We start from the raw sequence: 27,868 nt of genomic DNA on the forward strand, positions 1-27,868 counted from the left end.
TACGACGGTGGGGTGCTGGAGTCTAAACACTTTCTGCTTTGCGACAGCGGTACCGACAACTCCGCCCTGGCTTGGGGGAGGAGACACCTTGAAGCACTCGCTTTACGGCAAGAGGGGGGAGTGAGTCCCTTCTGGCTGCACGCTCCGAAACAGCTTGAGCCGAGTCTGGAGGACCCCGGGAAGTGGTAGTGAAAGTCTATGCCCGCAAGGTCACTGAGATCAACGTGTCTTGCGACAGTGCCGCAATCCCTCTACTTTGCCTCACAACTCTCCGGAGAGACCGAGCGAGCCGACTGGCGGGGCTGGGGGAAGCTCGCTGATATTTCAAGTCAAGCTCAGCCTCAACTCCAACTCAACCAAACTAGTCGATGTTAAGGCCAAAAATAGTCTAAAGAATCCTGACAGGCAGTTTCGAGCAACGGCGCTGAGGACCCCAAAAAAATCTCCCCTAGGGCCATTAAGCCCCCAGCCCAACTCCCCGACGCTCACCCTCAGGCTGAAGGACCGTGACGTCACAATCGAGCTTCTCGCCCCCTGGCCTGGCCCCCTGACTGGGATTGGCTGATTTGGATGAGGGTGGTGATGGAGAAGGGCGGGAACAAATCGCACAAAGGAAGAGTCTTTAGGTGGAACAAAGGAAAGGGGCGAGTGGAGGGACTTCCAGCCCGAGTCTCGATTCCACCCGCCGCGGCTCGGGAGCAGAGGAGAAGGGGACCCGGCACTCTGCCGGAGCACCCCTGGCCGGCCCTACGTGGGGGCGGGGCTAGGGGCGCGGCTAGTGGAGCCGGGAGGCGGGGCGGGATCGCTGAGAGCGGCCCCCGGGTGGGGCCTCGGAGAAGGTGGAGTCCCTAGGGGCTACTGGCGGCCTCAGCCGGGACTCCCCTGGAGGGGCAGCGGGAGGAGTGCCCCGAGCGGTGAGAGAAATCGAGGCAGGCGCTGGGCAGCCTTCCGGAGTAGTCTTGTTTCACGGTTCTAGGCCCCTAGTGCTCTCAGAAGGCAGTTTAACTCGCAGTACTGGTGCAAGCTGGCGCTCCACGGGGATAGTTGTCCTTGGTTCCGGGCCCAGTCAGCACCCAGGGGAGGTTGCCAGCCACAGCCTTGGGTCTGGCACGAACCCTGGTGGATTCAACACCCTCGGGCCTAGAACCAGTGTATCCAGGGCGCCAGCAGGGCAAGAGGTAAACAGCCCTGGGTGCAGTCCGCACTCTGGGTCAACTTGCTTGAACCCCCAAAAGTCCCAAGTGGATTGGCCCCGGAGCATCCTGCGAAAGAACAGCTCCAACTTGAGCTGAACCCCTCATGTGGAGAAGTAAGGAGTTCAGCTCTGCGGTCAGGAAACCCAGAGTCTGGAGGGTTCAGGACACCGGAGGGGCGGAGCCAGAAGGAAAGGGGCAGAGCCTTAAGAACGATTAGAGTAGGTGAGGGCAATTAAGTGGGAAATCCGAGGTTCTAGGCCTTCAGAAAAGCAGGTGTCCCATAAATCCTGGCTGCACAGTACTATGATTATCATTAAGTCTGACCCCATTCCCAGCCTCAACAAAGGGGTATAAGAAAACTGTTTTGCCGGGCACGATGACTCACGCCTGTAATTCCAGCACTTTGGGAGGCCAGGGTGGGCAGATCACCTGAGGTCAGGAGTTCGCAACCAGCCTGGCCAACATGGTGAAACCCCGTCTCTACTAAAAGTACAAAAATTAGCCGGGTGTGGTGGCAGGCATCTGTAATCGAAGCTACATGTGAGGCTGAGGTGGGGGAATGGCTTGAACCTGGGAGGCAGAGGTTGCAATGAGCTGAGACTGCGCCATTGCACTCCAGCCTGGGTGACAGAGCAAGACTCCATCTCTAAAAACAAACGACAACAACAAAAACTGTTTTTGAATGACTGGAAAAATGAAGGACGCCTATGAGGAGGGGGTCACTAAAAGGTCTTCTCCCCCAGCCCCAGAAAGAAGTCTCGGCACTGGGATGAGATGAATATCCTGGCCACCTACCACTCTGCTGACAAGGACTATGGATTTATGATAGTGGATGAGCCCAACACTCCCTACCACAGGTGGTGAGCCCTCCCCAGCCCTTCAGTCCAGAGATTCTTCTCTGTTCCAAGGAGGGGACAGGTGGAGGAGGCAGAGAGAGCCTCGGGGACTGGACACTGCCTGACCCCCACCTCCCAGCACTGCTTCCCCCTCCTCTGCAGGCTGCAGGACAGTTTTGAGGACCTCTTTGCCAGTTCCTCCCACTCAGTGAATCCCGAGGTGCTAGCAGAGAGGTGAGAGTCCTGCCAGAGGTCAGCTGGGGAGTGGGGCCTCTTCCTCCCTTCAGCGCTGAACTTTCTGACACCCACAGTGGGAGATGCTACAATTTCCATCAGGCCTGGGTGGAGGTGGGGGTTTACCACCTGTCCCCATTGCTATTTTCTTCTCTTGATGCCCCCAACTAGTCTCCCTCCCCTTCAGGATTGCCACAATGGACAATGGCTGCCCCAAGGTCCTCCAGAACTGTGCTGACACGAGCTCAGGGCCTGCAGACAACTTTTCCAAGACATGTGAGATGAGGGTTGGAGATTAAATGGAAAGGGGGAGGTGGAGTGCACCTTCAGCGAAAGTAAGGTGGGAAAGCCAAGCTCTCACCATGGTCACAGACTCCACCGACTTTGAAAAGCGCCGCAAAGCACACTATGCCACAGGGAAGTTTCTCAAGGCTTGGTGGCAGTATCAGTATCAGCAGTGGCAGTCAAGATGTGATGCTGGACCCAGAGCCCAAGCCTGTGCAGAGAGGCTGGGCAGGAGAACTAGCCAGAGGAGCTAAAGACGAGCCAGGCCTGGCCACCCAGAGGCACATCTTTAAAGCCCAGGGTTAGCGATGGTGGGGCTCCAGGCACCGGGGGGATTGTAGTCCAGAGCCCGCTCCTCACTTCTCACCACAGTCTGTCTTCCTCAGTGCATCAGCCCAAGACCCTGCTGTCTGACAGGGAGGTAATGCTGAGAGGTGACCCCAGGAAAGAAAGAGGGCAGCTGGAGGAATGACCCCACTCAGGATAGCCCCCAGAGATTATGGGCTGTTGAGAAATAGAAAGTCTGATTAGGGGCTGATTTGTTGGCCAGGTCCAGTGGGTTACTCCTATAATCCCAGCACCTTGGGAGGCCGAGGTGGGACGATAGCTTGAGCCCAGGAGTTTGAGGCTGCAGTGAGTGATGATGGCACTACCACATTCCAGCCTGGGTAACACAGCGAGATCCTGTCTCAAAAATAAAATAAAAAATATAGCCGGGTGTAGTGGTACATCCCTGTATTCCAGCAACTTGGGAGGCTGAGGCCAGAGAATCACTTGAACCCGGAATTCGAAGGTTGTGGTGAGCCAAGATTGTGCCACTGCACTCCAGCCTGGGCATCAAGAGCAAAATTCCGTCTAAATAAATAAATAAAATGAATAAATGAATAAAATAAGTAAATAAAAGTCCGAAACAACCATGAGGGGCGGTGGAGAGGTTCACTAAAGTTCTTCTCAAATGGGAAGGGCAAGAAAAGTCAGTGAGATAAGGACCTGGGACCTGAGCTTCTCCCCTCTGCTGAGGGGCCACGACAGACACCTGGGAGGCCTGGATACACCAGGTGGCCAGAAGACTCAGATTCGTTTGGCTGATTCCTCAGATTCCTCCACCTACGGAAGTCAGTCCCTGCAAGCTGTGGCCACCATCATACTGGGCAGGAGACTGTTCTGCATCACAAGGAGTATTATGGCAAAGGACTATACCTGAGGTCCTGCTCCCACCCAGAGCTTATGGAGGACGTGGAAGATGAGCATCAGGACGGTGAGAGCCTGGGCAGGACAGCCTGGGGGCAGGAGGGCTGGGAACCAATAGCCTGATGGGTACCCTACCCTTGATCCCTGATTCTAGGCTCCGCGCACTGGACCTGCGTGATTGAGAACCCCAGAAACACTGAAGTCCACCTGCTGGACCACATAGGAGGCCCCTTTAGGGATCACAAGGCCCCAGAGAGCTCCCTGATGGTGACAGTGACATCACTGCAACCTGTTGAGGGCACCAGGCCACCATCTCCCTGCTCCTATCTCTTGGCAAGCTTCCATTTCCCCAGCCCTCTCCATTTTTTCAGGCCAGTACATCAGCAACAGGTGGTAGCAGAAGCCCGGAACAGCATGGAGTCCAAGGCCCATATTAGACAGGAGAGGAACCAGGGAGACTCAGAAGGGGCTGGGACCCCCTCCAGCTTGGCACCACCCACTGGCTCCATGCCTCCTCCTTGATTCCTCTCTGCCATGCCACCTCACTCCAGGTATTTCCCTGTCCTTCAAAGACAGTGAGTCTCAAGTGGTATCCAGCTGGTGTCTGTGGCTGGTGGCCAAGGGGCTGAGCTGGCAGAGCTCAGGGAGTTCAGAGAGGGAGCGTGGAAGCAACCCCAACCCCCCAAGCCAGAACCCCCACAGCCTGGCAGACTTAGCCTGGGCAGAGGCAAGGGGATGTTTGCACTGGCCAGGGCGGTAGAGGAGCTGAGTGGGGAGGTTCTAGGGGACCCATGGTCACTTGGACAAGATCTCATGCCTGCTATGAGAAAGCCATGAACTTAAACCCTTCTCTTCAGATGAAACCCTGGGACTTCGATGACTCAGGAAGAGGAAACAAAACAATGGAAAGCGAGGCCAGCTAGGGGCGGAGTGGGGGCACCCTTCCCTTCCTGACCACCCTAGGAGTGGACAATAAAAAGCAGAAGAACAGGAGTCTGGGACCGTGAATTGGGTGCCCAGGCTGGGCCTGCTTATCGTTGAGGAGAGGGGAGGGGGAAGGGGAGTTCACACACAGGAAAGATGAATCTGAGGGCAGAGTGAGGAAAGCTGGGGGCGGTCCAGGGTCCTGGACCTCCTCCTCCACAGGAGCCTAGAATCACGAGAAGGCCCAAGCTGCAGCAGGATGACAATGACAGATGCAGTTAATTTAGTGAACCATGAATTTACTGCTGTTGTCTTCTTCACTTCATGCAGCACTGGAGGAAGGGATTATCATTCCCATCTTCCAGGTGAGAAAACTGAGGAATCAGAGAGCTCCCCCAGGGGCACATAACTTCTAAGTGACAGAGTCAGGATTTGAACCTAGATCTGCCAGGCCCCCAAGACTCAACTACGAAGAGAGAAACAGGCTAGGGCCCCCAGGAGGAAGGAGCTGGCAGATCGTCTCTGAGGGCGGGGCTGTGGCTTTTCTGATCTCAGGCCCCCTCCTCCGCCCAGGCCCCGCCCCCGCCCCTCCCAGCACTGCCTGGAAGTGTGGGGTGAGAGCTCCTCCTAGGACACCCCTTTCCCCTTGGGGAAAGAATTGTGCCCCCCAGGCCCTTCCCCGAGGAGGACCCTCTCCCCTTCTGGGACAGAAAGCGCCTCCACCTGCATCCCCACTTGCCCGGCCTCCAGGGCCTGCTGGCCCCATAGCAGGCAAGCTGAGATGACGGTCAAGCTGGATTTTGAGGAGTGTCTCAAGGACTCCCCGCGTTTCCGGTAAGTGTGACCTGGTCTAGGGGGGCAAGGAGGGGAAGGTCTAACACCCCCAGCACAAACACACACCTTTCCCCAGGCCAGACCTCCTTTCAGAGATCAGGCCTCAAAGAGGCAGGAGCCAGCTTGGGGCCCAAAGTGGTACCCCAGCTATCAAAGCAGGGTGCTTCAGTGCTCTCACCCCTGCATGCAAATCTTGGCCTCTACAGTCTCCCTCACCCTGAGAGCTGGCATGCCCTCCTGCCTCTCACTGGGACCCCTGCCCCTCCCCCAGCACCTGCTCTGGGGCGGTTAGCAACTTCCTGCCCTGGCCACATCCACCCTCCTTCTACCCTTCCTGATCTGGCCTGGGCGGTGGTAGCTTCTAGACAGAGCAGAAGTGGGCGGGAGGATGAGCGTCTCAGCCCTGCAGCTTTCCCCTCCGCACCCACCACCCTGCGACTCCATCTCCCGTGATGAGGCAGACAGACCAGATGGACCCGGCTCTGTTCCCATGACGCCCCTCTTTCCCAGAGCCTCTGTTGAGCTGGTGGAAGCCGAAGTGTCGGAACTGGAGACCCGTCTGGAAAAGGTGACCCTGACTTGGAGAGGTGACCCTCGAGCAAATTATGTTGAGAGGGGTGGGGCCAGGGAGAAAGCCGGAGAGGAGCATGCATTCCAGGGATTATTGAATGCTGTGGAGGGCAGATATTTTGGAAACCAGAGAAACAAAAAAGATGATTCTGTACCCTCAAGAAGCTCAAGATCTTGGAAAACAAGATTATTTTTGGGCTGGGCGTGGTGGCTCATGCCTGTAAGCGCAGCACTTTTTGAGGTCAAGGCAGATGGGTTACCTGAGGTCAGGAGTTCGAGACCAACCTGGCCAACAAGGAGAAATCACATCTCTACTAAAAATGCAAAAATCAGCGGGGCGTGGTGGCGTGAGTCTGTAGTCCCAGCTACTCCCAAGGCTGAGGCAGGAGAGTCACTTGAACCCAGGAAGTGGAAGTTGCAGTGAGCCGAGATCCTGCCACTGCCCTGCATTGTGAGTGACAGAGAAAGACTTACTTTTGGACTTCCTTGTTAAACTCTTGGGCTCCTCCTGCATTTGCAGGCCTTGGACATTCAGGGAGGGCAAGATCATTTCTGCTTCCATGGAGCCCAAAGGCTGACTGGAATACAAACCAGCAAAACATTTCAGTTCAAAACAGTAGGTCTCCCCTGAACACTCTATCATACAGCATGTGTTCACAAATTCATGCTCTCTCATTCCCCTTACTTTGCTTTACTTTTCTCTGCAACATTTACTTCTGACACATTATGTATTTGCATGCTATATATTAGTTCTTTATTGCTGTGTAACAAATTGTCACAAATTTAGTGGACAACATTGTTTTTATGGGCAACATAGTGATTTCATCTCTACAAATAATATTATTTATTTATTTGTTTGAGACAGTCTTGCTCTGTCACCCAGGCTGGAGTGCAGCGGCAAGATCTCAGCTTACTACTCTGCCTCCAGGGTTGAAGCAATTCTCCTCCCTCAGCCTCCCAAGTAGCTGGGATACCTGGCTAATTCTATTTTGTATTTTTTATTTTTAGTAGAGACAGGGGTCTCACCATGTTGGCTAAGCTGGCCTTGAACTCCTGACTTCAAATGATCCACCTGCTTCGGCCTCCCAAAGTGCCGGGATTACAGGCATGAGTCACTGCATCTGGCCTACAAATAATAATTTTAAACAATTGACTAGATGTGGTGGCCACACCTGTGGTCCCAGATGCTTGAACTCCTGGGCTCAAGTGATCCTCCTACCTCAGCCTTCCAAAGTGCTGGAATTAGGGGCATGAGCCACCACACCTGGCCTAAACTTTTTATTTTGAGGGCATTATTGACTCAGGAGACTAGTAAGGAGAGGTCTCATCACCCAGCCTCCTCCAGTGGTAATATCTTGTACAACACTAGTACATTATTAAAACCAGGAAATTAATATTGTCACATTACAATTAACAATAGAGTCTATAGACCGTACTTCGATTTTACAATTTGCATATACTTTTGTGTGTTATTTTTTGTTTTGAAACAGAGTCTTACTCTGTTGCCCAGGCTGGAGGGCAGTGGTGCAATCTTGGCTCACTGCGACCTTCGTCTCCCGGATTCAAGTGATTCTCCACCTCAGCCTCACGAGTAGCTTGGATTACAGGTACCCGCCACCACGCCCAGCTAATTTTTGTATTTTTAGAGACAGGGTTTTGCTATGTTGGCCAGGATGGTCTCTATCTCTTGACTTTGGGGTCCGCCCGCCTTGGCTTCCCAAAGTGCTGGAATTACAGGTGTGAGCCACTGCGCTTGGCCTTTTTGTATATAATTCTATGGTACTTTATCACATGTATGGATTCCTTTAACCATCACTACATTCAATATACAAATGGACACGAGGAATTCCTTTACAGTGATACCTGATACCCTTCCCACACTCTTCTCTCATTCGTGGCAACCACTGATTTGTTCTCCATCTCTCTACTTTTATCATTTCCAGAATGTTGTATCAGTAAAATCATACAGTATGTGACCCTTTGAGATTTGGCTTTTTAGCCCCCCCCACACACACACACACTGACACTCTCACACTTAGAATAATGCTCCTGCCAGGTGTGGTGGCTCATGCGTGTCATCCCAACTACTCAGGAGGTCAAGGAAGGAGGGTTGCTTGGGACCAGAAGCTCAAGACCAGCCTGGGCAACATAGCAAGACCCCTATCTCTGATTTTTTAAAAATTAGCCAGGCATGGTAGTGTATGCCTGTAGTCTCAGCTACTCAGAAAGCAAAGGCTGGAGGATCCCTTGAACCCAGGAGTTCAAGGCTGCAGTTGAGCTATGATTCTATCACTGTACTCCAGCCTGGGTGACAGAAACCTCAATTCTAAAAATAATAATCAATTTTAAAAAAGATTAATGCTTTTGAAGTTTATCCAAATCGTTGCACATATCAACAGTTCATTCCTTTTTATTGCTGAGTACTATTCTATTGTACAGCTATCCCAGTTTGTCACTAGTCCAGTCTTATGAATAAGTTCCTTACTCATTAAGGGGCAGGGGCTGAGATGGTTAAGGAAAGAACTAGACACTCAGGTTCCTAGATTCACACAGTGATTTGTGAACATCCTTGTCCCTTGTCACAGATAACCCATGGTGATGTCTGATAAGATTTGATCTTGGTCAGTTTCCTGAGCATTACTGAACCTGCCATACACCCTCAAGTCAAGCTATATTTCCCTGAAGCCTGCACAAGCCCCAGAAAATTGGTTTTCAGTTCAACAAAAGTGCAGACCAACAAAACTGAATGCCTCTATACAGCCCAAGCTTTCTGAGCCCCTGCTGCTCTGGACTTACACACATGAGCTCCCTGGTGGTCTCCTGCCATCCTGGGCTGGGCTGAGCTGAGGGCTCCACAGACACTTAGTTGCTCCATTCTAGATATGGTGACTCAGGCCAGAGCCAAGTGGCATCACCTCAGAGGCAGTATAATTGCAACTCTGCAGGTAACAAGGTCCAGGGCTCAGGAGACTGACTCTGGGTTCTGATCACCCAGAGAGACCCTCCTCAGGCAGCCATTCCCTCCAGGTTTACCAAGTCTCTCTCTCTCTTTTTTTTTTTTTTTTTTGAGACAGCGTTTCATGCCTGTCGCCCAGGTTGGAGTGCCCTGGTGTGAGCTTGGCTCACTGCAACCTTCGTCTCCCAGGTTCAAGCGATTCTCTTGCCTTGGCCTGCCAAAGTGCTGGGATAACAGGCATGACCCACCGTGCCCGCCCTCTTTTTTTTTTTTTTTTTTTTTTTTGAGACAGAGTTTCACTCTTGTTCCTCAGGCTGGAGTGCAATGGCACAATCTCAGCTCACTGCAACCTTCGCCTCCTGGGTTCAAGCGATTCTCCTGCCTCAGCCTCTTGAATAGCTGGGATAACAGGCATGTGCCACCACGCCCAGCTACTTTTGTATTTTTAGTAGAGACAGGGTTTCTCCATGTTGGTCAGGCTGGTCTCGAACTCCCAACCTCAGGTGATCCACTTGCCTCAGCCTCCCGAAGTTCTGGGATTAAAGGCGTGAGCCACTGTGCCTGGCCTAATTTTGTATTTTTAGTAGAGATGGGGTTTCACTATGTTGGTCAGGCTGGTGTCTAACTCCTGACCTCAGGGGATCCACCCACTTGGCCTCCCAAAGTGTTGGGATTATAGGTGTGAGCCACTGCGCCTGGCCTATCAAGTCTCTTTGTCAATCAAACGGGGCAGATAGGACGGGCCCCAGGAATACCCCAACATCTCCTCTTGGCCCTGACCTGTGGCCTGGATGATAGATTAATATGGGGGAATGTGCAGTGAGCACAGAATGGGACAACTCCTAGCCACAAATAATACGGATTTTGGGTCAGCGCAGTGGCTCACGCCTGTATGTAATCCCAGCACTTTGGGAGGCTAAGGCAGGTGGACCACGAGGTCAGGAGTTTGAGACCAGCCTGGCCAACGTGGTGAAACCCCATCTCTACTAAAAACACACAAAAAATTTAGCCAGGCATAGTGGCAAGCACCTGTAATCCCAGCTACTTGGGACGCTGAGGCAGGAGAATCACTTGAACCTGGGAGGTGGAGGTTGCAGTGAGCTGCTGAGATCACACTACTGAACTCCAGCCCGGGTGACAGTGCAAGACTCCCTTTCAAAAAAAAAATAATATAGTTTTTTGGTTTTTTTTTGAGATAGAGTCTCACACTATCACCCAGGCTGAAGTGCAGTGGCGCCATCTGGGATCACTGCAGCCTCGACCTCCTGGGTTCAGGCAGTTCTCCTGCCTTAGCCCCCCAAATAACAGATTACAGTCACATGGCACCATCTCAGCTCACTGCAGTCTCAACCTCCCAGGTTCAAGCGGTTCTCCTGCCTTAGTCCCCTAAGTAGCTGGGATTATAGGCATGTGCCACCACACCTGGCTAATTTTTGTATTTTTAGTAGAGATGGGTTTCACCATGTTGCCCAGGCTGGTCTCAAACTCCTGAACTCAAGTGATTGGCCCACCTCAGACTCCCAAAGGGCTGGGATTACAGGCATAAGCCACTGCACTGGCCAATCCTGTAGAATTCAATAGCAACCATGTAGAGCATCCAGACGGTGCAGGAGGTTGGACTCTCCAGGGAGCTCTGGATCTAAGCAGGTAGGCAGGGTAGGAAGAGATGTGTGGGAGTGGACAGGGAAAGATGTTTTAGAGGTAAGGCTGACAGAGGTGTTGGCAACAGGCTGAGAGGAATGGGCAGGAATTTGGTTTCAGGCCCAAGGCAGTGGGAGCAAAGAAGCAGCAATGAGAACATAGCAGATGTGTGTTAGATACAGGGAGAGTTGGACGAGCCTGGAGGGGAGTGAGGCCAGACAGGAATGGCAAGCACCGCCCTGGGCAAGGGGAAAGGAAGTGGGGCAGGGGTGAGGGCATCACCTGGTGGGGCTGGTGGCACAGCTCCCTGTTACCCTCCTTCTTTCCCAGCTCTTGAAGCTGGGCACCGGTCTCCTGGAAAGTGGGCGCCATTACCTTACCGCTAGCCGCGCCTTCATTGTCGGCATTTGTGACCTGGCCCACCTGGGTCCACCAGAGCCCATGATGACGGTATGTGGAGGGTGGTCTGCATCTGGGTGGGAGGGGGTCTGGAATGAGGTGATGCTGTGGAAGAGGAGGGCTGGCCTGGGGTATGCAGGTTCCAGGCCAGAGCAGGGCTGGGCTCCCGTCCTAGACAGCCAGAGCAGGCTGGGACTCAAGTCGGGAGGGCCCTGCCACCCCATGCCTGGTACTCTTTCTGTGCCTCTTTTTGCCTAGGAGTGTCTGGAGAAATTCACTGTGAGCCTGAACCACAAGCTGGACAGCCATGCGGTAAATAGGGGAAGGTAGGGATTGCAGGGATTGTGGCCAGGTCGTCTGCGGTCCACCCCAACCTACCAACTTCTCCTTCCCTTAGGAGCTTCTAGATGCCATCCAACACACGCTGCAGCAGCAGATCCAGATCCTGGTCAAGGAGTGAGATGGGGCTGGGCGCGGCAGCTCATGCCTGTAATCCCAGCACTTTGGGAAGACAAGGCGGAAGGATTCCTTAAGCCTAGGAGTTTGAGACCAACCTGGCCAACATGGCGAAACTCTGTCTCCACAAAAAATACAAAAATTAGGCTGGGTGCAGTGGCTCATGCCTGTGATCCTGGCACTTTGGGAGGCCAAAGATGGTGGATTGCCAGAGGTCAGGAGTTCAAGATTAGCCTGTCCAACATGGCAAAACCCTGGCTCTATTAAAAAATACAGAAAAAAAAGGCCGGGCATGGTGGTTCACGCCTGTAATCTCAGCACTTTGGTAGGCCAAGGCGGGTGGACCACAAGGTCAGGAGTTCAAGACCATCCTGGCCAACATGGTGAAACCCTGTCTCTACTAAAAATACAAAAATTAGCTGAGCTCTTGTAGTCCCAGCTATTTGGGAGGCTGAGGCAGAGCATCGCTTGAGCCATGGAGATCGAAGTGAGCCAAGATCACCACTGCACTCCAGCTTGATGATAGAGCAAGACTCCGTCTCAAAAAAAAAAAAAAAAAAAAATTAGCTGGGAGTGGTGGCAGGTGCCTGTAATCCCAGCTACTCAAGAGAGGTTGAGGCAGGAGAATCGCTTGAACCCAGGAGGCAGAGGTTGCAGTGAGCTGAGATGGCACCACTGCACTCCAGCCCGGGCAACAGAGCAAGACCTTGTCTCAAAAACAAAACAGGAGAGGAGTGAGATGGGAGGGAAGGGGGCCTTATTTCCCAGAACCAGCCCTCTGCCCTCTTCCCATGAATACAGGGGCCTCCCCAGTGACAGAGTTGTGGGATTGGGGGTTTCTGGTGGTCTGACTTCCATCCCAGGGATCCCCTTGGGTCTCCCATGATGCAGAGACTAACTGAAAGGACATGAGGGCCTTATCCTGGGAATTCTCTGCTGGGGCAGGTGGGTGTCAGCTGCGATTCTGTTACATCCTCATCCCCAGAGGTCTGCGGGGTTTCCGAGAGGCTCGCCGGGAGTTCTGGCGAGGGGCTGAGAGCCTGGAGGCCGCTCTGACTCACAACGCAGAGGTTCCCAGGCGCCGGGCCCAGGAGGCAGAAGAGGCAGGAGCTGCTTTGAGGACGGCTCGAGCTGGATACCGAGGACGGGCACTGGATTATGCCCTGCAGGTGCCTGCCCCAACCTGTCTCCAACGGGTACCAGAGCCTCATGTGTCACCTGGAGGCTGGGGAGTCCCCAGTGTGCAGTGGGAAGGGTTGCTGTGTTTTCAAGACTGACCTGGGGTCTTTTTGCATCCTCAGATCAATGTGATTGAGGATAAGAGGAAGTTTGACATCATGGAGTTTGTGAGTCGTGGTATGGGTGAGGGCAGGGTGGAGAGGAGCCTGCTGCCAGCACAAGACCAAGGGGAAAAGGGTTCTTCCTCAGCCTGGCCCCCTGCCCACCTTGTCTCCCAGGTGCTGCGTTTGGTGGAGGCCCAGGCTACCCATTTCCAGCAGGGCCATGAGGAGCTGAGCCGGCTGGCCCAGTATCGCAGGGAGCTGGGCTCCCAGGTGGGACCCAGGGCACAGGCAGGTCATGGAGGGAGGTTAGGGAGCTCTGAGACGACTCTTCTAACTGGGGGGCCTTGGACATCTGAGATACCCTTCCTGTGCCCAGTTGCACCAGCTGGTCTTGAATTCAGCACGAGAGAAGAGGGACATGGAGCAGCGACACGTGCTTTTGAAACAGAAGGTGAGGGGCCAGGTGTGGTGGCTCATGACCGTCATCCCAACATGTTGGGAGGCTGAGGTGGAAGGATCACTTGAGGCCTGAAGTTCAAGATTAGTCTATACAATGTAGTGAGACTCCATCTCTACAGAAAATTTTAAAATTAGCTGGTGTGGTGGCACACCTGTAGCTCTAGCTACTTGGGAGGCTGAGGTGGGAGGATTGCTTGAGCCAAAGAGTTCAAGACTGCTGTGAGCTATGATCACACCACTGCACTTGAGCCTGGGTGAAAGAGCAAGACTCTCTAAAAATAAATTTTAGAAGATATTTAAAGCCCGAGCACGGTGATTCACGCCTGTAATCCCAGCACTTTGGGAGGCCAAGGCAGGCAGATTGGCTCAGGTCAGGAGTTTGAGACCAGTCTGGCCAACATGGTGAAACTCTGCCTCTACTAAAAATAAAAAAATTTCTAAAAATGGCTGGGCGTGGTGATGGGCACCTGTAATCCCAGTTACTCGGGAGGCTGAGGCAGGGGAACTGCTTGAGCCAGGGAGGTGGAGGTTGCGGTTGCGGTGAGCCGAGATCGTGCCACTGCACTCCAGCCTGGGTGACAGACCAAGACTCCATCTAAAAAAATTTTTTTTTCAATAAGCAGAAAGTGAGGGATAGGGCTGATGCTGGGGCTGATGCTGGGGCTGTGGGCAGAAGGCAGACACCTGTGGCCTTCGTCTCTGCCCACCTCAGTTGCCCTTTGATCCTCTTGTGCCTCCAGGAGCTGGGTGGGGAGGAGCCAGAACCAGGCTTAAGAGAGGGGCCTGGGGGCCTGGTGATGGAAGGACATCTCTTCAAACGGGCCAGCAACGCATTTAAGACCTGGAGCAGGTAAGGAGAGGATACCCCGATCAGCCCACCCCACCCAATTATGTATTTTGAGTGGTAACAGTGTGCTAAGCACTGCAAGGAAAAACGGATGAACCCCCTGCCTTTGTCGTTTACATTCCATCAGCGAAGACAGATGATAAACCTAGTAAGTAAATTACGTGCTATGTTAGAAGGTGACGGTGCTATAGGAGAAAGGTAAGGAAGCAAGGAATGTGGAGAGCTGGATAGGGGTTGCAATTCTAAATAGCTGGGGAGGGTGGGCTTCATGAGAAGGTAACTTTTGAACAAAGACTTGAAGGATACCTTGGGGAAAAAAGTTCTAGACAGAGGCCAGGTGTTGTGGCTCATGCCTGTAATCCCAGCACTCTGAGAGGCTGAGGCAGGTGGATCACCTGAGGTTGGGAGTTTGAGACCAGCCTGACCAACATGGAGAAACCCCATCTCTACTAAAAATACAAAATTAGCTGGGAGCGGTGATGTATGCCCATAATCCCAGCTACTTGGGAGGCTGAGGCAGCAGGAGAATCACTTGAACCGAGGAGGCAGAGGTTACGATGAACTGAGATTGTGCCATTGTACTCCAGACTGGGCAACAGGAGCGCAACTCCGTCTCAAAAAAAAAAAAAAAGAAGAAGAAACGAAGGTTTTAGACAGAAGGAAGAGCCAGTGCCAAGCCCCTGAGCTAGCTGGGGTGTTGGAAGAACAGGGAGGTGGCCCTGGGTCTGGACAGTGACAGAGGAGGAAGTGGTATGAGATGAAATTGGAGCTAATGAGGGCGTGAGTCATTATAGGGCCCTATGGTTTTTGTAGGGATTTGGGGTCTACTCTGAGGGCAATTGGAAGCTGCTACAGGGTTTGGAACAGGATGGCGACATGCTCTGACTTGACTCCTTCCCCTTCCAGGGCCACTGCTAACCCATATGGGATCTCTGTGCAAATTAGAAAATGGAGCCATTTACCCAAGATACTTTTTTTAGTTTTTTGTTTTTTTGAGATGGAGTGTCACTCTGTTGCCCAGCCTGGAGTGCAGTGGGGCAATCTCATCTCACTACAGCCTCCACCCACTGAGCTCGTGATCCTTCCTCCTCAGCTTCCTGAGTAGCTGGGACCACAGGTGTATGCCATCATGCCTGGCTAATTTTTGTATTTTTGGTAGAGACAGAGTTTCAACCATGTTGTCCAGGCTGGTCTCGAACTCCTGACCTCAAGCAACCTGCCTCTCTTAGCCTCCCAAAGTGCTGGGATTACCAGCCCCCAAGATACTTTTTTTTTTTTTTTTTTTTTGAGATGAAGTCTCACTCCGTCACCCAGGCTGCAGTGCAATGACATGATCTTTGCTTACTGCAACCTCTGCCTCCTGGCGATTCAAGCGATTCTCCTGCCTCAGTCTCTTGAGCAGGTGGGATTGCAGGCACCTGCCACCACGCCCAGCTAATTTTTTTTTTTTTAGTAGAGATGGTGTTTCACCATGTTGGTCAGGCTGGTCTCAAACTCCTGACCTCAGGTAATCAACCCACCTCAGCCTCCCAAAATGCTGGGATTACAGGTGTGGTGAGCCACCTCGCCTGGCCTGATACTTTCATTTGTTAAAAATTTTAGCAATCTTAGCAAGTAACACTGGTGTCTAGAGAAAGAAAGAAAATTACTTTTTAAAGTATTTAAAATTTTTATTTATTTTGAGATGGAGTCTCGCTCTGTTGTCCAGACTGGAAAGTGCAGTGGCACAATCTCAGCCCACTGCAACCTCTGCCTCCCGGGATCAAGAGAGTCTCCTGTCTCAGCCGGTGCGTCGCCTCATGCCTGTAATCCCAGCACTTTGGGAGGCTGAGGTGGGCAGATCATGAGGTCAGGAGTTCGAGACCAGCCTGGCCAGCATGGTGAAACCCTGTCTCTACTAAAGTACAAAAATTAGCTGGGAGTGATGGTGCACGCCTGTAATCCTAGCTACTCAGGAGTCTGAGGCAGTAGAATTGTTTGAACCCGGGAGGTGGAGGCTGCAGTGAGCTGAGATGGAGCCACTGCCCTCCAGCCTGGGTGACAGAGCAAGACTGTGTCTCAGAAAAAAAAAAAAAGATTATCCTGTCTCAGCTTCCCAAGTAGCTGGGATTACAGACACCTGCCACCACACCCAGCTAATTTTCTAATTTTTAGTAGAGACGGAGTTTCACCATACTGGTCAGACTGGTCTTGAACTCCTGACCTCAGGTGATCCACCCCCTCCTCAGCTTCCCAAAGTGTCAGGATTACAGGCGTGAGCCCAACCTAAAAAGTATTTTTTTTTAATTGTAGCAATAGACGTTTTATTAGAAAAAGAATTTTACTGCCATCTGCTGGAAAGTTGTCTTCATAACTATGTCAAATCTGAGTTGTCCAGAATATGAATAGCACCCTTTAGATGTTCCAATTTGCGCAATGTCCACCCTTCTCTAGAATGTCTCATAGAACGGTCAGCCCAGGTGTTTATCCTCTCAGTAAGAGCACAGCCTCTCTTCCGTCCCTCATCCTAAAGCTGCCCATGTCTGTAACAACTTCCATATCCTACAGACGCTGGTTCACCATTCAGAGCAACCAACTGGTTTACCAGAAGAAGTACAAGGTGAGTAGGCCTGGGTCCTGGGTGCCTGGGTCCTAGGGAGACTCAGCCTTTGCCTGTGGCTAGACATCCACCCTTCTCACCTTGTCCTACCAGGACCCTGTGACTGTGGTCGTGGACGACCTTCGTCTCTGCACAGTCAAACTCTGCCCTGACTCAGAAAGGCGGTTCTGCTTTGAGGTGGTATCTACCAGCAAGTGAGTGCAATCCCCAGGGGTTTAGATACTCTAATATATCTAAATAGAGTCTTAAAGGCAGGGTCCACCACAATGGAGGCCAGCTCCAGACCTTAACCCTTTGTCAGCTAAATTGGGAGGCCCTTGTGGGAGAGGGTACAGGGTGATGGGGGATATTTAGGGGAATATTTAGGAGTCCTTTTTTTTTTTGAGACAGAGTCTCACTCTGTTGCCCAAACTGGAGTGCAGTGGCGCGATCTCGGCTCACTGCAACCTCCACCCCCCACCCCAGGTTCAAGCGATTCTCCTGCCTCAGCCTCCCGAGTAGCTGGGATTACAGGCACCTGCCACCACACCTGGCTAATTTTTGTACTTTTAGTAGAGACAGGGTTTCACCATGTTGGCCAGGCTGGTCTTAAACTCCTGACCTCGTGATCCACCCCCCTCAGCCTCCCAAAGTGCTGGGATTACAGGTGTGAGCCACTGGTGCTTGCTAGAAGTCCTTTTTTTTTTTTTGAGACGGAGTTTCACTCTTGTTACCCAGGCTGGAGTGCAAGGGCGCAATCTCGGCTCACCGCAACCTCTGCCTCCTGGGTTCAGGCAATTCTCCTGCCTCAGCCTCCTGAGTAGCTGGGATTACAGGCATGCACCACCATGCCCAGCTTATTTTTTGTATTTTTAGTAGAGATGGGGTTTCACCATGTTGACCAGGATGGTCTCGATCTCTTGACCTCGTGATCCACCTGCCTCGGCCTCGAAAAGTGCTGGGATTACGGGCATGAGCCACCGCGCCTGTAGAAGTCCTTTTTTTTTTTTTTTTGAGACAAAGTCTTGCTCTGTTTCCCAGGCTGGAGTGTGCAGTGGTATGATCTTGGCTCACCGCACCCTCCACCTCTGCACCCTCCAGCTGAGACTACAGGCGTACAACACCACACCCAGCTAACTTTTTGTATTTTTTTTTTAGTAGAGGGGTTTTTACCATATTGGCCAGGCTGGTCTTGAACTCCTGACCTTGTGATCCACCTGCCTTGGCCTCCCATAATTCTGGAATTACAGGTGTGAGCCACTGCACCTGGCTAGAAGTCTTTCAATATAACTGGGACTGGTTGAATACTGGCTCAATGTCAGCCTGCCCATCCTGCCACTTTGCTTCCCAGCCTCAGACCCTGCTACTCTCTCCCTCACCCTCCCACCTAGGTCCTGCTTCCTCCAGGCTGACTCAGAGCGCCTCCTGCAGCTGTGGGTCAGTGCTGTGCAGAGCAGCATCGCTTCTGCCTTCAGTCAGGCTCACCTTGATGACAGCCCCAGGGGTCTGGGCCAGGTACCTTAACCTGGGGGTGGGGCTGCAAAGCCAGGCTGCCTGTGGGGATGGGGGGGATGGGGCACCCCTTACCCTAGGCCCCTCGGCCACCCTTTCTCCCCCTCTCTCCCAGGGCTCGGGACACCTGGCCATAGGCTCTGCTGCCACCCTGGGCTCTGGTGGAATGGCCAGGGGAAGGGAGCCTGGGGGAGTCGGGCACGTGGCAGCCCAGGTACAGAGTGTGGATGGCAATGCCCAGTGCTGTGACTGCCGGGAGCCAGCCCCGGAGTGGGCCAGCATCAACCTTGGTGTCACCCTCTGCATTGAGTGTTCCGGCATCCACAGGTCACTCCCTAAGCCCAAGCATGAGCCCTGCTCCTTCAGGCTGCAGTGCAGCTTCCAATATAGAGCTCATCACACAGGCCCCTCTTTCCTTCCCTGTCCTGGCTTCCTCTCTTAGCTTCGGGCTTTGTCATTGGGCACCAGGCCTGGGCCCAAGCCTGTGGGGTGCCAGTTGGACCCAGGTGGGCCTAGCCCCTCTGTGTCCTAGTCTGGCCAGAAATGGGGGACACCCAGTTTGTTGGCTTGGTTGGAAGAAATGTGGAGTCAAGGTTGCTGAGGGTGGGGAAGCCAATGAAGACCAGACAGAGAAGAGGTCATGAGGCCTTAGGAAATCTCTAGAGCCCTCACCCCACACCTCAGTGTGGTAGGAGGAGGGAAGGGGGGTGACATGGGAGAGACTGTCCGGGCTAAAGTGTCACTAGGGAGGTGGCTAGAGCAATGAGGGCCTTGAAATGAAACCGAAGGAAGAAGGAATGATGACCAGGCAGGGTCCTGTGGGGCCAGGTGGAGGCTACATGGCCGCAGATGCCCTGCCTCCTGGGCCAGCACCTCTGCATGGGCTCCCCTGCCGGCCTTGCCTCCCAGTGTCTTCAGGAGCAGTGCAGCTCCCCACGCCACTCCCCAAACACAGGGCCTGACCCTCCCCTCTGGCCCTCCAGGAGTCTTGGTGTTCACTTCTCCAAAGTCCGGTCTCTGACCCTTGACTCATGGGAGCCAGAACTAGTGAAGGTAACTTGGGGTATTGTGAAGATTGGAGGCAAGAATGTGGGGGGCAGCGACATGGGGGTGCAGGCACCTGAGCCCTGAGGAGACAGATACTCACGGTCACCCTACCTGTCTCTGACTCTGTCTGGGCCTCCCGAAGCTCATGTGCGAGCTGGGAAATGTCGTCATCAACCAGATCTATGAGGCCCGTGTGGAGGCCATGGCAGTGAAGAAACCAGGGCCCAGCTGCTCCCGGTGAGCTTGGGGTTCAGCCTCCTAGGGGAATGGGGGGAACCTGGAGAAAGAAGTGGGAAGACTGTCTGCTTCTCCCCTCCCACAGACAGGAGAAAGAGGCCTGGATTCAAGCTAAATATGTGGAGAAGAAGTTCCTGACCAAGCTGCCTGAGATTCGAGGGCGAAGAGGTGGCCGGGGGCCCCCAAGAGGGCAGCCTCCTGTGCCCCCGAAGCCTTCCATCAGGCCTCGGCCAGGAAGCTTGAGATCCAAGCCAGGTATAGGGCTGGTTGGGCATTCATCGAACATCTGCTGTGTGTTAGGCCCTGTGCCAGATTCTAGAGGGAGGCACAGAGGGTAAGGCCCAGGCCTTCCCCTGGAGCATGTTGGCGGGACCAGACTGCAGTTTCAGGGGTTATGGTGGAGTGTCACATGAAGAATGGGAAGGAGTGTGGGGCTGGGTATAGGCAGGGAGGATAAGGGGTGTCCGAAGCATGAGAAAAGGAGAGGGAGTGGGGGTGGGTTTGGCTGGAGTGGCAGGGGTTGAGAGCTGAGGCCGAGTGTCAAGGAGTCTGCTCACTTATGTCATCTGGTGGTTGGACTGGATCGTGTGATGATGCCATCTCTCCCCACACCCTAGGGGCTCCTACATGTACATAGTCACACGTACACATATCCATGCCTGCATCACTCTACTCCTCCACAGTCCCAAGCCTCCCCACAATCAGAAGAGACCTGTCCCATTATGGCATTGGGGCACCATACTAAGGGTTTTCTTCCCAGACTTGGAGCTGCTTCCCCCTAAGAGAACCTAATCCCCTAAACAGAGCCTCCGTCTGAGGATCTAGGAAGCCTGCACCCTGGCGCCCTGTTGTTTCGAGCATCTGGGCATCCTCCATCTCTTCCCACCATGGCCGATGCCCTTGCCCATGGAGCTGATGTCAACTGGGTCAATGGAGGCCAAGAGAATGCCACGCCACTGATCCAGGCCACAGCTGCTGTGAGAGCCCTGCCAACCTCCCCACCCCACCCTAGAGCTCTGACACCTACTCCTGACTCTGGGCCCTGCCCTTACCTCCTCTTCCTGATACCCGTTCCCTAGGGCCCTCACCCATAGGGAGAGAGAAGCAATAGAGACTGGTTGCTAAGTGTGTGTAATTTGGAGGCAGAGAACCCAAGTTTAAACCCAAGCTCTCACCCCTCACAGGAGACTTTTAACAAGTAATTAACCTCTGTCTCATCTGTAAAATAGGGATAACAGCCAGGCAGTGTGGCTCACACCTGTAATCCCAGCACTTTGGGAGGCTGAGGCTGGCAGATCACCTGAGGTTGGGAGTTTGAGACCAGCCTGACCAACATAGAGAAACCCTGTCTCTACTAAAAATATAAAATTAGCCAGGGGTGATGGCACATGGCTGTAATTCCAGCTACTCGGGTGGCTGAGGCAGTAGAATCACTTGAACCCAGGAGGTGGAGGTTGCAGTGAGCTGAAATTGCATTATTGCACTCCAGCCTGGGCAGCAAGAACAGAACTCCATCTCAAAAAAAAGGATAACATACCTCATAAGCTTGTACTACAAGCTTTATATATAAATACATGCAAAGAGCTAGAGCCAAGCCTGACAGCTGTAACCCCTTCCACACTCCTGATGAACACACCCCACCCTTCCATTCTCTGAACTGGCCCTATCCTAAGACATCTTGAACTCTACCACTGAGGATGCCACCCTCAACCCCCTTCTCAACTTCTCCATGCAGAATTCTCTTCTGGCCTGTGAGTTTCTCCTCCAGAATGGGGCGAACGTGAACCAAGCGGACAGTGCTGGCCGGGGCCCGCTGCACCACGCAACCATCCTTGGCCACACAGGGTAGGGATGACGGCCATGGGGAGGAAGGCTGGGAGGAGTTGGGTGGCCGGCTGACCCTGGCTCTTCTCTCCAGGCTCGCCTGCCTGTTCCTGAAACGGGGGGCTGATCTGGGGGCTCGAGACTCTGAAGGCAGGGATCCTCTGACCATCGCCATGGAAACAGCTAATGCTGACATCGTCACCCTGTGAGAATGCCTGAAGAGGGGGGTGGTGCTGGGATCCCCACTCCACCTGCCCACGTTCGGTGGGGCCTGGGGAAGGGCCGGGCCAGTGCTGGGACCAGGCGTGAGAAAGGCTGCTCCAAGTGTGCATTGGGACGTGGAGTAGAAGGCAGGCGGGGTGCAAGGATGCTCAACCCACCCTGAGAGACCTCACTCGCGCATCAACATTGCTGTCAGGCATCTTTTTAGCCCTAGATGCCCGGTGGGCAGATGAAGGAAACGCGACCCAGCTGGAAGAATGGGAAATTGGGCGGGGAGATGAGGACATTGTGGTTCATTTCTTAATTCCCTCCCGTTCAGGCTACGACTGGCAAAAATGAGGGAGGCTGAAGCGGCCCAGGGCCAGACAGGTAAGGATTTCACCCACGCCCCCTCCCAGGCACTCTGCACTACTGGTCCACTGTGACCTCTCTCCCTAGTGCCCGACTGCATTCATTCCGTTATTTAATAAATGTGTATTGGGTGCATCCGACGTGCCCTCCAATAGGACAAAGCATAGGCGCTGCTCGACGCGCGCGTTCCCACCCACGCTCGGAGCGCGAGGTCCCCAGGCGGGCCCAGGGCCCCGCCATCCTGCCGTTTTGCACTGGGGCCCAGACGCCTCCCCTCCCTCCCCCAGGAGATGAGACGTATCTAGACATCTTCCGAGACTTCTCTCTCATGGCGTCAGACGACCCGGAGAAGCTGAGCCGGCGCAGTCACGACCTCCACACTCTGTGACCCCGCGCCTCCCTCTCCTCCCTTCCCCACCACCGGGCCCTCCGCCATTAAAGCCACTGTGCTTCGCTCTTCCCTTCTGGTTCACTTCTTGGGCACCATCTTCGGGCCCGCAGGGTGTTGGGCGCTGCGGCTCCCGAGGGGCGAGGAGCGGCTGGGGCATTGTGAGCTCGAGTCCAGCAAGGGGCGACTCCCGGGAGCGAGGCGGCAGCTTCGGCCGCGGCCCGGGCGCTCTCGGGCTCGGGCGACGTGGCCAGCCCCGTCCTGCCGAGGGGTGGGTCCGGCCCTGGGGCTCGCGGGCCCGCGCGGCCGCCGAGAGCGCGCCGGGGCCGCCCCGGTAGAGAGGCATCCCCGGAATGCCGCAGCTCAGCACCCACCCCCTCGGGAATTCCCCGCGGGAGCCGCTGGGGAGGGACGCGGCCCCCGGGCCAGCCTCGGGCTCTGAGCGGCGGGATTAGAGGCTCCAGCCACGCAGAGCTGCAGACGTGAGGCCCGGCACACCTGAGCGGCGGCGGGGCGGTCGCGGCCACATCCGGGGCGACGCGCCTGAGTCACCTGCCCCTCGGCGTCCTCCAGTCCGGCCAGTCAGCCCCGTCTGCCCCGTCTCTCCAGTCCGAGACTCTTCCCCCAAACCCCCCAGAGTAGCGCGAACCGCGCGGGGGCGGGGGCGGGGCGCCAGGGGGCGGGGCTGTCTCTTAAAGGGCCCCGGGCCGCCGCCCTCAGGCCACTTCCTGGAGGCGGAGAGGACCTCAGTGGCTTCGGCAACACCCGGGGAAGGCGGCGGCGGCGGCCGAGTACCGAGACTCCCGGCTGTTTTCATCAGAGCCCTCGGACACTCCCAGCTCCGGCTGAGCACGCATCGTCGCTACCCGGCGGATACAAGGCGGCTCCGCCATCCGCTCCAGTCAGTTCCGCCTCCATCTTCTGCGACCGGCGCCGGCAGCCCGGCCTGGCCTCGGATTGGCCCCAGAGCCCTGGGTGGACTCGACCTCGGCGGCAGCGATCTGCCCAGGGTCTCCGAAGCCAGCCCTTCAGAGTCCGTCCTGTGCTCGCCACCGTCACCTGCTGGTTGGATTCCGGAAATCCACTGTCTGAAGACCACAGAGGAGAGTCGCTGACCACCCCAAATCGGATACGTCCAGACCTCAGGCTCCCTTCCCCTCTCTGGCTGCCCTCTGCTTTTTTCATCCCTTCTCTCAACCTTTCAGGAGTTTCTGTGCCCTGAGACCAGCCTCCTATCCACCACCAAAGTAACCCGGGTGAGCCCCAAACCTTACTGCCTGTGCTCTGCCTGTGCCTCCAACCCAGCGAGTCTGACAGTTTCTACCCAATTCTGCACACACCCAGGAAGCTGTGTCTTTTCTTTTCTTTCGGTGTCTCCTGCACTTCCCAAAATTTCTCCTCCTCCTGTGCCCTCTTCGCCCCCCTCCTTTGGGGGCCCTGTGACCCTAAATGTGGGGGGCACACTATATTCCACCACTTTGGAGACCCTGACCCGCTTCCCAGACTCCATGCTGGGGGCTATGTTTAGGGCCGGCACCCCCATGCCCCCCAACCTCAATTCCCAAGGAGGCGTCCACTACTTCATCGACAGGGATGGCAAGGCCTTCCGGCACATCCTCAATTTCCTGAGGCTAGGCCGTCTGGACCTGCCCCTCGGGTATGGAGAGACAGCGCTTCTCAGGGCAGAGGCTGATTTCTACCAGATCCGGCCCCTCCTGGACGCGCTGCGGGAACTGGAGGCCTCTCGGGTGACCCCTGCGCCCACAGCTGCCCTGCTCCACGCAGATGTAGATGTCAGCCCCCGCCTCGTGCACTTCTCTGATCGCCGGGGACCCCATCACTATGAGCTGAGCTCTGTCCAGGTGGACACCTTCCGAGCCAACCTCTTCTGCACTGATCCTGAGTGTCTACGTGCTTTGCGGGCCCGATTTGGTGTGGCCAGTGGGGATAGGGCAGAGGGGAGCCCACATTTTCATCTGGAGTGGGCCCCCTGCCCCGTGGAACTCCCGGAGGCAGAGTATGGGAGACTGGGACTGCAACCACTGTGGACTGGGGGGCCAGGAGAGCGGCGGGAGGTGGTGGGCACGCCAAGCTTCCTGGAGGAGGTGCTGCGGGTGGCTCTCGAGCATGGCTTCCGCCTAGACTCTGTCTTCCCCGACCCCGAAGACTTGCTCAACTCCCGGTCTCTGCGCTTTGTCAGGCACTGAGGACGCTGTTCTCATTTTGACTCTGGGAAGAGAGGGAATGGGGCAGTTAATGGGGTACTGGCACCCCTGAAGCCTCTTTCCAGCTCTGCTTCAAGAGCTATGAGAGTCAGGACTCCCCTGCACCTGACTGAAGCTCAGATATGGGCAGGAATTCCCAAAAATGAGCCCACCAAGGACTCACAGGGGTCCAGAAGGTCTCGACTGGTGCAGATCCTCGGAGGGGCAGGGAAGGTTCTCTTGGCTTGTTCTCACCTAAGGCTGGGGACCTTCAATCTCTCATTGATTGGAGCTCAGTGTTTAAGGGCCTGGAAAAGTGGGGAACACCTCTTTACCCAGACTAATCCTGGCAAAACCCTGGAAGGATATTGAGGTCTGGGGAAAAGGGAGGACTTGTCATTGCCCCATGCAGTCTCCTGGACCATGGCTTCTCCTCCTGAAGCTGGGTGGCCTGGCCTGACCAATGAGACGCCAGAACACTCTGGAACAAGGGAAGAGGGGTTCTTTGCTGTGTTCCAAGCCATCTACTGAGGGAGACAGAAAGGCCACACCCCACCCTCCGTTGATGTACGGGAGCTGGGAGAGTCCCCATGGCAATGGGGCTGGAGCATCCCTCATCTGGAAGGATCCCATCTTGGTGGTGCTGGCCATGGGGAAGAGGGTAGTATCTGCTGAGTCCTTGGCCTTCCTTTGTGTGTGCCTGCACATCAGCCAGTGTGTCTGACTGATGCAGAGGTCCCTGGCATCCTGGTTCCCATCTGTGTTGCTGACTACAGTGTCTGTGATGTCTGCCTGTCCAGGCCTATTTGGGGTTGCCCAGCAACTATTCTGGCCCAGGGTGTGTCTGTAGTATGTATGTGAGGAGGTTGACAATTAGTCGTTTAATCACAGGATGTGTGTGTGTGTTTACGTGCACGCATGCATATGCATCACTATGCAGCCAGGAGGGGCCTGTTGGGGTTTGAGTCACTGGGATCTTCCCCGTGAGAGGTAAGAGAAGTCACTGGGCTTAGCTGGGCCTCTGAGGCCTGTATAGAACTCTTGGTTGCTGCGGCAACCATGGGCCTGTTGCTAGGAGATAGCTGGGAAGGCCCAAGGCGGCCTAGGGCAGAGAGAGGAGACAAGAGTTTGGGGCGGTGGAGGAGGAGATGGAAAGGGATGGGATTTCTGGCTCCCTGAGCGGATGGGATACTTGTGCGCAGCTTCTTCACTGGGGGTGTCACACATTATTTATCACTGGTCATGATTTACAAGAAGAAAAATAAATGGCTTTTGGAACCACAAAATTGTGAAGGCTGTTGAGGGCCAGGTTGAGAGTGCTGTCCCCGCACCACAGAAGCCCTGCTTTCTCTGCCCATCGCTTGCTGGAGAGGCCTTCGGGACCCCAGTTCCCTGAGCCCCAGCTTTACCCAAGCTGAGGATGGGTCGTGGCATTGTTCATTGTTCTGGAACACTCTAGAACCTCCAGGCAAGGGCTGGAGCTGGGGCTGCAGAGCATTCCTTGGTTCAGCTGGGGAAGCCCTGCCCCGCCCCCCAGTGGTCCTCATGTGGAGGCTGGCACTAGGCACCGTTTTCCTGGCAGCGGCCCAGGCCTGTGTCTTCTGCCGCCTCCCAGCCCACGACTTGTCAGGCCGCCTGGCTCGGCTCTGCAGCCAGATGGAGGCCGAGCAGAAGGAATGTGAGGCCTCTCCGGACTTCTCGGCCTTTGCCTTAGGTGGGACGAGACATTCGAGGATGGGCCCAGTAAGCAGTCACTCCCGTACCCCCAAAGGGTGGCATGTGACCTCCCAGCTGTGCCCTCCATCTGTGGCCCTTTCTGAACATGCTAGTCTCTCCCTCTGAGAGAGCGCTATATCCAGGAAAGTCAGGAGAGACCCCAGACCCTGGGCTGGTGATGGAGTCGATGGTTCTTGCCCATCTCCACAGATGAGACGTCCATGAACAAAGTCACGGAGAAGACTCACAGAGTCCTGAGGGTCATGGGTGAGGTCAAGGGGAAAGCATGACCTAGGGGCTTGGGTAGACACCAAAGACAGGGGTGGGCAACAAGGGCTGGGGGGTGGGCAGGGAAAGGCGGAGGGGTGGAGACGGGAGGCCTGATCAAGGGGGCTGGGTGAAGGGAGAGGGAACTGGCCCCGTTGAGGCCCAGCGGAGCTGCTCTGCCTCCCCAGAGATCAAAGAGGCTCTCTCCTCACTCCCTTCATATTGGAGATGGCTTCGAAACACCAAGCTCCCTGAGTACACAAGGGAAGGTACTGATGCGGGGTGGCCTTGAGGGGAGCCCAGGGTCTCAGGCAAAGGGGTATGTGGTAGCAGCACATCCACTCACACTCCTGCCCCTTCCTTGTCTTTCATTGCAGCTCTCTGTCCCCCCGCCTGCCGTGAGTAGGAAAGGAAAGGGGTTGCAAGGATCTGGGGCCTGCAGGGTGTCAGAGGAGGGCCTGGCCGCTGCAGGAGGAAGCTGGGTACAGGGCGGGGTAGAGACCGGGCCTCCCCTCCCCAGCGCTGCCTCTGCTGTCTCCTGCAGGGGGCAGCACCATGCTGTACAACTGCTCTACCTGTGAGGGGACCGAGGTGTCCTGCTGGCCCCAAAAGCGCTGCTTCTCAGGTCCTCTTGCCCGCCCTGGCCCCGCCCCACCTTGCCCAGATCCCTGAGTCCTTGGGCTCCCCAACTGGTGAGTGTGGGTCCCAGAATCATTCGCTGCCTCCTGGATTCCCTACAGGAAGTCATGATCTTTGGGAAGCCAAGATTCTGCTCCTCTCCGTCTTCGGAGTTGTCCTGCTTCTGGGTGTTCTGAGCCTCCTGATGGAGTGCGTCTGGGGATAAGGACGGGAATCCTACCCTGCCCAGTGCCTTCCACCGCCCACCCTCCCTCCACCCCTCCCAGGCCCCTCCCTTAGGCTTCCCATCCTCCGTCTTCCCTCAGGTCTCACCACCTCCAAGCAAAACGTAGCTTATGAAGACACTGAAAACCTCCCAGCCTCCAGCTGTGTGTGTGCACTCCCAACTTGCACATCCCTTGGAGGGGAACCAGCCAGCCCCTTAGTCCCAGCTCCAAAGACAGTCTTCCAGATCCTAAAACCCAGACATCCCTGCTTCTGGTTGGTGAGATAATAAAAAAGCAAGAAAATCCTCAAAAACCCAGACATCCCCACAATTCCAGGTTGGAGGGCCTCCCGGGAACCCAGGCACCTCCCCTCTGGCCCTCAACCAATCAGACAGCACTGTCAGCAATGCCAGGAAAATATCTACAGAAGGAAAGAATCCCCTACACCACTCCCACCACACCCACACCCCCTTCTGCCTGTTCCCGGAAAGTGGGGGTGACTTCCCCAGAAGCGACTCCAGGCTCTCCTGTGACTGATTGGGAATCCAGGAATGTGTCTTCTGAAA

General features: G+C 54.9%; 3 protein-coding genes across 27 annotated transcripts; all 3 read left to right on the plus strand.

Annotated features, from left to right (window-relative positions):
* The first annotated feature begins 122 nt into the window (after window positions 1-122).
* Window positions 123-22,342, plus strand: ACAP1 (ArfGAP with coiled-coil, ankyrin repeat and PH domains 1). 22 transcript variants are annotated; one of them, XM_078372894.1, is made up of 30 exons: window positions 625-839; window positions 977-1,178; window positions 1,940-2,056; window positions 2,195-2,266; window positions 2,454-2,542; window positions 2,639-2,852; window positions 3,649-3,809; window positions 3,897-4,293; window positions 5,323-5,500; window positions 6,011-6,068; window positions 10,998-11,117; window positions 11,325-11,378; window positions 11,464-11,522; window positions 12,508-12,691; window positions 12,824-12,868; window positions 12,980-13,075; window positions 13,182-13,256; window positions 14,005-14,114; window positions 16,659-16,710; window positions 16,804-16,904; window positions 18,081-18,204; window positions 18,317-18,528; window positions 19,185-19,254; window positions 19,391-19,485; window positions 19,571-19,740; window positions 20,290-20,462; window positions 21,221-21,330; window positions 21,404-21,514; window positions 21,851-21,900; window positions 22,170-22,342. In XM_078372894.1, exons 9-30 carry the CDS (start codon window positions 5,448-5,450, stop codon window positions 22,268-22,270), a joined length of 2,223 nt encoding a protein of 740 aa, XP_078229020.1. In that variant the 5' UTR covers window positions 625-839; window positions 977-1,178; window positions 1,940-2,056; window positions 2,195-2,266; window positions 2,454-2,542; window positions 2,639-2,852; window positions 3,649-3,809; window positions 3,897-4,293; window positions 5,323-5,447; the 3' UTR covers window positions 22,271-22,342. The 22 variants fall into 22 exon arrangements, with proteins under 22 accessions (XP_078229024.1, XP_078229020.1, XP_078229019.1 ...); XM_078372893.1 differs by having other exon boundaries at window positions 1,940-2,053; XM_035299815.3 differs by adding an exon at window positions 4,600-5,031 and having other exon boundaries at window positions 833-1,178.
* Window positions 22,343-22,993: 651 nt separating this feature from the next.
* On the plus strand, window positions 22,994-25,760 carry KCTD11 (potassium channel tetramerization domain containing 11). The gene has a single exon (XM_008996604.5). The coding sequence runs from the start codon at window positions 23,779-23,781 to the stop codon at window positions 24,475-24,477; it is 699 nt and encodes a 232-aa protein (XP_008994852.3). The 5' UTR covers window positions 22,994-23,778; the 3' UTR covers window positions 24,478-25,760.
* A 210-nt stretch (window positions 25,761-25,970) lies between these two features.
* TMEM95 (transmembrane protein 95) lies at window positions 25,971-27,615 on the plus strand. Of its 4 annotated transcripts, XM_035299836.3 has the most exons (7): window positions 25,971-26,188; window positions 26,401-26,457; window positions 26,646-26,726; window positions 26,835-26,855; window positions 27,002-27,082; window positions 27,198-27,285; window positions 27,402-27,615. In XM_035299836.3, the coding sequence occupies exons 1-7, from the start codon at window positions 26,020-26,022 to the stop codon at window positions 27,433-27,435; spliced, it is 531 nt and encodes a 176-aa protein (XP_035155727.3). In that variant the 5' UTR covers window positions 25,971-26,019; the 3' UTR covers window positions 27,436-27,615. The 4 variants fall into 4 exon arrangements, with proteins under 4 accessions (XP_035155727.3, XP_078229042.1, XP_078229041.1 ...); XM_078372916.1 differs by lacking the exon at window positions 27,198-27,285 and having other exon boundaries at window positions 27,002-27,149; XM_078372915.1 differs by lacking the exon at window positions 26,835-26,855.
* Window positions 27,616-27,868: the final 253 nt, after the last annotated feature.

The sequence above is a fragment of the Callithrix jacchus genome, chromosome 5 (genome assembly GCF_049354715.1).
Source record: "Callithrix jacchus isolate 240 chromosome 5, calJac240_pri, whole genome shotgun sequence".
Taxonomy (NCBI): domain Eukaryota; kingdom Metazoa; phylum Chordata; class Mammalia; order Primates; family Cebidae; genus Callithrix; species Callithrix jacchus.